The following is an 8,993-nucleotide window of genomic DNA, read 5'->3' on the forward strand; positions in this document are numbered from 1 at the left end:
GGATCAATACTAGAACTCTCATAACCTCTGCCAGGAGGAGACCTGGGAGGAAGGCAAGAAGCCTAACCGCTGTGATGAACTCAGCACTTCCTCCGTGCACGTGATGCAGCACCTGGCACAGGTGCTTTATTTATCTTAACGAAAACTGGGTTTTGAAGCGGAGGCAAAGAGGTTCCTTTGGAGAGTCGGCAAGGTGGCTATGCTACTGGGTTCTTACACTAACCTGATGCCGGGACGTACGAGAAACCGCAGAAAAAACGCGACCCGTCTGCCTATGGAGCGTCAATTTGACTCCATTATTTAACTGGGAGCGGGCACGACATATAAAAAGCGAACGGACCTAGATCACTCGCTTTTGTACAAAATCCAAAACGCACGCGACTTCGCAAATAGAAGACTGGGAGCGCAGAGACACGCGCGCGGGCGGCGGGGCCCCGGCGCCGGGTATCCAACTGCCTCGGGTTTCGAGGGGGTACTTGGGCTGGAGCGGGGAGCGCCAAGGAGAGCCCGGCCCCGGGAGAAGGCTGCAGCTCGGCCGCGCTCCCTCCGGGCTGCGGGCTCCCGAGAGCCCCAGGAATTCGTGGGGCCGGCACTAGGCGAACTGGGAACCCACGGCCAGCCTGCCCCGGGGACTCCAGGGCCCCAGATTTTTCAGGCTGTTCTGAGGCCAGAGGGACTAAGATGGTGTCCGCTGGGCGACCACGGCCGCCTTCCTGAGGAATTCGCCGCGACAGCCCCTTGTCCCAGGCAAGTACTAAGTGGACGGCCCACAAGTTTCGAGTTCCAAGAGCCGAGGCACACCCAAATACGCCGCGGGACCAAATAAATGTTTGAGAAGAGAACGCCGAAAGCCCGAGGAGGCGGAGCTAGCTCTGGGTCACCATCTCGCGACGTCTTAGTGACGTCGCACAGCAAGCGCGTGTTCTACTCTTTCACCTTCAGTCAGCCTCCTCAGTATACGAGCCTACCCCTTTAAGCGAATGATGGACAGTTATTTCAGCCTATCAACTTTCTCGTCAACATCCAATCAGATTTAAACTTTTTTCAGCCGCCCGAGGAGTTGGAAGAAGAGGTCGAAAAAGGGAGCGCTTTCTCTCTCGCGAGAACGCTGTAAGCGGGCCTCTCAGAAAAAACGCCAGAACAGATGGCCCGACTTCCCAAATAGTGAGTTAAAGGACGGAGCCACAAACCAATGAAAGGGATGGGGAGGTGGGATCACTGCTTTTACCGCGCTAGAAGTACCGTTACAGGGCAGACTTTTTGTCCAATCAACGCCTCCAGAGTTTGGGTCAGGTGACCCTAGAGTGTGAGGGGCGGAGCTGCAGCCTGGCGCGAGGAACCGTTAAGATGGACAACAAAAATAACCAATGAGGTACTCGGACTAGGGCGTTGGGAACCCAATAGCAGTGGTTGGGCGGGCGCCTTTCCGGAGCGCGGGGAGATGTAAAGACAGACAAATAGTTTTCCCAATGAGACTGTAGAAGAGAGGAGCTAATTGACCAATGAGGACTGCGGGGCGGGATCCTTTGCCGCGGCGGAGTCCAAGATGGCGGCGTGCGGTTCCGCTGTGTGAAACGAGCGCGGGGCGGCGGGTTAATCATCTCCGCGGAGACGACCTCCGACGACCCGCAACAATGAAGGGAAAAGAGCGCTCTCCAGTCAAGCCCAAACGCTCCCGTGGAGGTGAGGACTCGACTTCCCGCGGGGAGCGGAGCAAGAAGTTAGGGGGCTCTGGTGGCAGCAATGGGAGTAGCAGCGGAAAGACCGACAGCGGCGGCGGGTCGCGGCGCAGCCTTCATCTGGACAAGTCCAGCAGCCGAGGTGGCAGCCGCGAGTATGACACTGGTGGGGGCAGCTCCAGTAGCCGCTTGCATAGTTACAGCTCCCCAAGCACCAAAAATTCCTCGGGCGGGGGCGAGTCGCGCAGCAGCTCCCGGGGTGGAGGCGGGGAGTCACGTTCCTCTGGGGCCGCCTCCTCAGCTCCTGGCGGCGGGGACGGCGGGGAATACAAGACACTGAAGATAAGCGAGTTGGGGTCCCAGCTGAGTGACGAAGCGGTGGAGGACGGACTGTTTCACGAGTTCAAACGCTTCGGTGATGTAAGTGTCAAAATCAGTCATCTCTCGGGTTCTGGCAGCGGGGATGAGCGAGTAGCCTTTGTGAACTTCCGGCGGCCAGAGGACGCGCGGGCGGCCAAGCATGCCCGAGGCCGCCTAGTGCTCTATGACCGGCCACTGAAGATAGAAGCTGTGTATGTGAGCCGGCGCCGCAGCCGCTCTCCTTTAGACAAAGATACTTACCCTCCGTCAGCCAGCGTGGTCGGGGCCTCTGTAGGTGGACACCGGCACCCCCCTGGAGGAGGTGGAGGCCAGAGATCACTTTCCCCTGGTGGCGCAGCCTTGGGATACAGAGACTACCGGTTGCAGCAGTTGGCTCTTGGCCGCCTGCCCCCTCCACCTCCACCACCATTGCCCCGTGAGCTGGAGAGAGAGCGAGACTACCCTTTCTATGAGAGAGTGCGCCCAGCATACAGTCTTGAGCCAAGGGTGGGAGCTGGAGCAGGTGCTGCTCCTTTCCGAGAAGTGGATGAGATCTCACCCGAGGATGATCAGCGAGCTAACCGGACGCTTTTCTTGGGCAACTTAGACATCACTGTGACAGAGAGTGATCTGAGAAGGGCTTTTGACCGCTTTGGAGTCATCACCGAGGTAGACATCAAGAGGCCTTCTCGGGGCCAGACCAGTACCTATGGCTTTCTCAAATTTGAGAACCTAGACATGTCTCACCGGGCCAAACTAGCAATGTCTGGCAAAATTATTATTCGGAATCCTATCAAAATTGGTTATGGTAAAGCTACACCCACCACCCGCCTCTGGGTAGGTGGTCTGGGACCTTGGGTGCCTCTTGCTGCCTTGGCACGAGAGTTTGACCGATTTGGCACCATTCGCACTATAGACTACCGCAAAGGTGATAGTTGGGCATATATCCAGTATGAAAGCCTCGATGCGGCTCATGCTGCCTGGACCCATATGCGTGGTTTCCCACTTGGTGGCCCAGATCGTCGCCTTAGAGTAGACTTTGCAGATACAGAACATCGTTACCAGCAGCAATATCTGCAGCCTCTGCCCTTAACTCATTATGAGTTGGTGACAGATGCTTTTGGACATCGAGCACCTGACCCTTTGAGGGGTGCTCGGGATAGGACACCACCCTTACTATACAGAGATCGTGACAGAGACCTTTATCCTGACTCTGACTGGGTTCCACCCCCACCCCCAGTCCGTGAACGCAGCACTCGGACTGCAGCTACTGCTGTGCCTGCTTATGAGCCACTGGATAGCCTGGATCGCAGGCGAGATGGCTGGTCCTTGGACCGGGACAGAGGTGAGCGAGATCTGCCCAGCAGCAGAGACCAGCCTAGGAAGCGAAGGCCGCCTGAGGAGAGTGGGGGCCGGCACCTGGACAGGTCCCCTGAGAGTGACCGTCCCCGAAAACGTCACTGTGCTCCTTCTCCCGACCGCAGCCCAGAATTGAGCAGTAGCCGGGATCGCTACAACAGTGACAATGATCGATCTTCCCGTCTTCTTATCTTGGAAAGGCCCTCTCCAGTCAGAGACAGACGAGGTAGTTTGGAGAAGAGCCAGGGTGACAAGCGAGACCGTAAAAACTCTGCATCAGCTGAACGGGATAGGAAGCACCGGACAGCTGCTCCCACTGAGGGAAAAAGCCCTCTGAAAAAAGAAGACCGGTCTGATGGGAGTGCACCCAGCACCAGCACCGTTTCCTCGAAGCTAAAGTCCCCTTCCCAGAAACAGGATGGTGGGACAGCCCCCACAGCTGCAGCCTCTCCCAAACTCTGTTTGGCCTGGCAGGGCATGCTTCTATTGAAGAACAGCAACTTCCCTTCCAACATGCATCTGTTGCAGGGCGACCTCCAAGTGGCTAGTAGTCTTCTCGTGGAGGGCTCAACTGGAGGCAAAGTAGCCCAGCTCAAGATCACTCAGCGTCTTCGTTTGGACCAGCCCAAGTTGGATGAAGTAACTCGACGCATCAAAGTGGCAGGGCCCAATGGTTATGCCATTCTTCTTGCTGTACCTGGAAGTTCTGACGGCAGGTCCTCCTCTTCCTCAGCCACGTCAGACACTGCCACCTCTACTCAGAGGCCACTTAGGAACCTTGTGTCCTATTTAAAGCAAAAGCAGGCCGCTGGGGTGATAAGCCTCCCTGTGGGGGGCAACAAAGACAAGGAAAACACCGGGGTCCTACATGCTTTCCCACCCTGTGAGTTCTCCCAGCAGTTCCTGGATTCCCCTGCCAAGGCACTGGCCAAATCTGAAGAAGATTACCTGGTCATGATCATTGTCCGTGGTGCGTCCTAAAGTCCATGTGTAACTTGTATTTACTACTTTGACATGGTTCCTGTTTTGTGATGTGTAATGGGATACAGCATCAGATGAAATTTTCCTTTGAATTTGTTTAGTTGTAGCTTTTTTTTATATTTTTATAAACCTTTAAAATAGAAGTCAGGACAGTTTAGCTGTATTTTAAGTGAAAGGGATGCCCTGAAGGTAGCAGGCAGATGGATTTATTTTAATTAGGAGTTCCTACTCTTATGAGTAACTTTTGTCCTCTTTTTTTCTTAAATTTTTTTTTTCCTTTTTTAACTTTGAGCTTAAAAAAAAAATCCTCAGAGTTACAAACCCAAAATTTTGAAAAGTCGGGATTTGGAGAAGAGCCCACTGACTTTTAAAGATGGTAATATACACCTAAAAATGGCTTGATTGGTACGTAGGTGAATAATTCCTTTACCAGAAATGTTGTTTGTGTGGCTGAAATTTGATCAGGAATCTTAAAAGTACAAGCTGGTAAATCGTATAGCAATGTAATTTTTTTAATCAGGTATTTGAGTATTTCTCTTAAAATACATGATTTATTCCCGGGGAGTTTGCTTTAACATACACATTTTTATCGTTAGTTCTTAAATTCTGTATCCCGTATGTGCACTTTTGGTTTGTAGCTGTAACTGTTCAGTAAAAATTGAGGAGTAGGTTACAAACCATATATGTCTTATGCTAGTATGCAAGAAGTGAGTAGGTGTTTTTAAAATCAGAATTCTTTGGTTAGTTATTGGTGTGTGGTGGTGTTTTTACTGACTTTCAGAGAGGTATAGCAGGTACAGGTCTAATTTAATTGTGCATATTTCAAAACTTAAGTGTTTTTCATCAAAGACGAGTTTTTTTGTATCCATGCAAATTTCTGATTTCAATAATAGAAAGAAGAGTTGTCTGCAGGCTCATAAGTCAGCTTTTGTTTTAGTGGGCATCAATCAGCCATATCTAGATTGCAGAAATTTTTAAAGTCATCGTGAAATGCCTTTGACATGCTCTTTTTAAGTTTTGCCTGTAGTTTTATTTTCATATAAAACAGTAGCGATGACATTGCATTATTGAAAATGTTGAGTATCTTTGAAATTTTGTGTTTAATATTTTCATTGGTGTCCAACCACAGAGAACTGAAATGTCAGTGTAGAAAAAAACCTCTTTTTATTGTTTTATTTCCCAAACACCTGGAATTAATACAGAAAAATTTAACCCATCCTCACAGTTTTTTTTCAAAGCTGAGGTTATATCGATTTCTGATTCTTAACAAGGGCTTTTGCTGCATAACAGTAATGGATGATTTTCTTTTTTGTCTTGTTTCTTTGATCTGTCTCTCTGTCCTCACCCCTGGTTTCTCAGGTCATTAGTAAGTATATTTCCCCTCTTGATTTAAATGCTGAGGACTTCAGCTAAGGCCCTTGATACTTACTTATGATTAGAAACTCTAGGACCTTTTGGATCATGGTCATGTTTCTATTCTGTGAAAGTGACTTATAGAAAGCCTGGCAGAACTCAACTGTTTTCTTTCTGTTATCAAAGCTGGTAGTTTTGAAATAGCACCAATAATAACCCAGGGAAATGTCATGTAATTTTTTTATTTTCCGTTATGACAGGTGTCTAATGCATGTCAGCATGAAAACCTCATCACTGCTGTGTCATCCTTTTTGGTTTTCACTATGCATTTATAAATTCTCTTTTTAAGTTGGGAGGTTGTTGTGGGGTTTTTTTGTTTGTTTGTTTTTAAACTGGAAAAACTAGCTATTTTGACAGAAGGAAGGTACTAAGCTATGAGCACAAAGGCCCTTGGTGTGCCTGTAGGGAAAATATCTGAAATCCTACAAGCAAGACTTGGTGTCTTTTGCTTTTAAAAAGCTGTGCTTGGCACGCTAATGTGGAGGAGACACTGTTCAGAGACTAATGCAAGTTTGCAGTCTGTGGATACAGGGGCCAAAGTACAGTTTGGCTAGATACATTTTTCCAGTTTAAATAATCTCACACTAACCATTAACTTTTGAATATCTTTTGATAAGAAGGCTGGACAAATGATTTTGCTCTTTTAGAGAGTGAAGTCCACAACATTTAATTTTACTCTCATCCAAAGTGTGGTTTTTTTTTTCCCATTTTCCTTTTTTTTTTTCTTTTTTTTTCTTTTTTAAGTTGATATGACAACTTACGGAAGAGTACTGTGGTTTTTACTCCATGTTTGTTTATTTGAATCTTTATCTGACATGGCGGCTTTTGTTAGATCTGGGCAATTTGTGCTTCTGTGTTTTTCGAAACAATGGCTTGATACCATTTCTAAATGTATGTATTAGAAATAACTAATTATGTTTAGTTTGGTGCTTACCTACAGAGTGCCATCATTCAGATGAATCTCTTATTTGTGTTGCCCATTCTGTTGTGCAGGTTCATAATACTGTTAAACTATCTATTTAAGCCTTCAGGATGGAATGAAAGCAAGAGTCTAAAGCTATCTGGTTCTAATTCTCATTAGCCAGAATTTCATAATCTCAATATTGGATGTTCTTTGTAACAACCACTTGTTTCTTTTACTTTTAAAAAAAATACTCGTTTAGCTAAATTGATTTTTCTGGAACTCCGTTCAAATGAATGCAAAGAAAATTTCTTCAGTATATCATTTAATTACTTATTAAGTATTGCTGGTGAAAAACATTAAGCTAATTAAGACTTTTAGATCACAACTTCAAAGTTTATGGAAAATGAAGCAATCATTCAGCTCCTAGCCAATTTTTTAAATATTATTTTGTTGGTTGTAACCGGGATTCCTGTAAAGAGTTTTCCACACAGAAATTTAAATTCCTGGTTTAACATGTATACTTGGACTCTGTACGTAGAGTTTTTTCCCTTTAAGGATTACATCTTAAAATGTCCATCCTCTGGCTGGTATAGCTTTTTGTCATATTTTGAAGGTAACATACTCTGGCCCTTAATTCAGTTAGATCATTTAAGATACAGTAGGAAAAGTGAGGGGTGTGTGTGTTGCTTTCAGAGTCAAACACTGTTTAGGTTTATTTAAAACTTGATAAGCAGGTTTTCACTGACAATATTTGTTTTTTAAAATTTGAAATCTGCATTCTTTAGACCATGAAATTGCTTGTTATGCAGATACAGCTTGAACTGCAGTTTGGGTCCATATAGGAACCATTTACCAAAACCTCTGTGGTAACAGAATTAGGAAATCCTCTTGAGAAGAGGGCCTTAATGACCTTTTTATGTGAAAAGTTTTGGAGAGAATTTCGGGACTTTTTTTTTTCTGTCTCTGCTACGGTGTTTGGTTTTGAGATGGCAGTTAGGTATGAAAACAAGAAGAGAAGTGGAGCTGACCCTGTTAATATTCTGGTTGTAATGATATTCCTAAAGGGAGAAAATGATTTCAGGTAACCACAGCGAACTGTCTAGCTAAATAAAAAGGTTTGATTTAAACAGTTGAAAAGTAAAAGTCCTAAAGTATTCTTTGGCTGTTTAGCAATTGTTCTGATGAGTTTTCTTAAAAGAACAGCTGCTGTCTTTGGTAACACAGAGAAGGTGGATTTTTAAATGGCTTTGTATCTTGACCCCTTTCTACAACAGAGTAGTTCTGGGTTGTTCCATATAAATTATGGAATAAAAACAGAGGGGGTAAAAGTTTGATTAAATGCCACCTTTTTTTAGTTTCATTTTTTTAAGTTATATTTAGAATATATTGATCATAAATTGATTATAAACTTCCTTTTTTCTGAATTTTTTTGACAAGTTTTACTCAGTTACATGAGTATGAAGGGTATTTTCAGTCCTATGATCTTTACTTAATTGCAGTCCTTAAAAAAATCCACCCTGTTGTTCTACTTGTTATTTGTCTATTCATATAGTAAATTCATTCAAGGTATGTGCCAGTGGGTATTATTGGTGCTTTTTGAAGTCAAGCTGGACTATCCAGGAAGGTCTTGTTATGTTCATCTATAATGGCATAGGGGAAATATATATATTTTTAATATTGTAAACATTTGTACTGAATAACCTTTTTTTCCCCCCCCCGCAAGCAAAACTGGTGAACTGCGGATTGAAGATATGGAATTCAAAGCTCTAATGGACCTTTTTGAAGAGAAGTTGTGGCTTATGTGGAGTTTACATGGGCCTCTTGATGGAAGAAAGCTAATCTGTTTAGTATTTGTGCATTTTACTAAAATGGCAGCTTAAAGTTGTGTATCTGCTATTGTGATGCCAATGCCGGTGTTTTAAGTGGAAAAAAAAATGACCTCTTGCTTTGTGCTGTGTACACAAGATTTCTGGAAAAGTAAAGAAAAACCCTTTTTATGGCTCACACAGCTTAAAAGTAGCTGTCACTCAAACGTGCGCTCACAGTTGAGCTGCTTTTGTTTTATTCTAAATAAATTGTTTCTTTTGAGGAAAATGTTTTTCTGCCTGGAAGTGAATTGACGGCAAACCTTTGACCCCTTTGTTTGCAGCCGAGGGGGTACTTGCTGCTGCTCAGATCTTTTATGTCTTGAGCAAGACGCAGGGAGACATCATTTTGACTATCACGGTGTGTCAATTCTGAAGGATCACTAGTGTTACTGTGACCCCCTTTGTTTGCAGCGAAGGGGATCCTTTGCT

At 45.3% G+C, this 8,993-nt stretch overlaps 1 protein-coding gene across 1 annotated transcript; it reads left to right on the plus strand.

Moving 5' to 3' along the window:
- The first annotated feature begins 957 nt into the window (after nucleotides 1-957).
- Nucleotides 958-8,790, plus strand: RBM15 (RNA binding motif protein 15). The gene is made up of 2 exons (XM_002928304.4): nucleotides 958-4,368; nucleotides 8,420-8,790. Exons 1-2 carry the CDS (start codon nucleotides 1,503-1,505, stop codon nucleotides 8,464-8,466), a joined length of 2,913 nt encoding a protein of 970 aa, XP_002928350.1. The 5' UTR covers nucleotides 958-1,502; the 3' UTR covers nucleotides 8,467-8,790.
- Nucleotides 8,791-8,993: the final 203 nt, after the last annotated feature.

The sequence above is a fragment of the Ailuropoda melanoleuca genome, chromosome 2 (assembly GCF_002007445.2).
Source record: "Ailuropoda melanoleuca isolate Jingjing chromosome 2, ASM200744v2, whole genome shotgun sequence".
Taxonomy (NCBI): domain Eukaryota; kingdom Metazoa; phylum Chordata; class Mammalia; order Carnivora; family Ursidae; genus Ailuropoda; species Ailuropoda melanoleuca.

Coding starts and splice junctions, on each gene's coding strand:
- RBM15 (XM_002928304.4), top strand. CDS start 1,503: ATGAGGACTGCGGGGCGGGATCCTTTGCCGCGGCGGAGTCCAAGATGG. Junction 4,369..8,419: donor GGTCATGATCATTGTCCGTG/GTGCGTCCTAAA, acceptor CCCCCCCGCAAG/CAAAACTGGTGAACTGCGGA.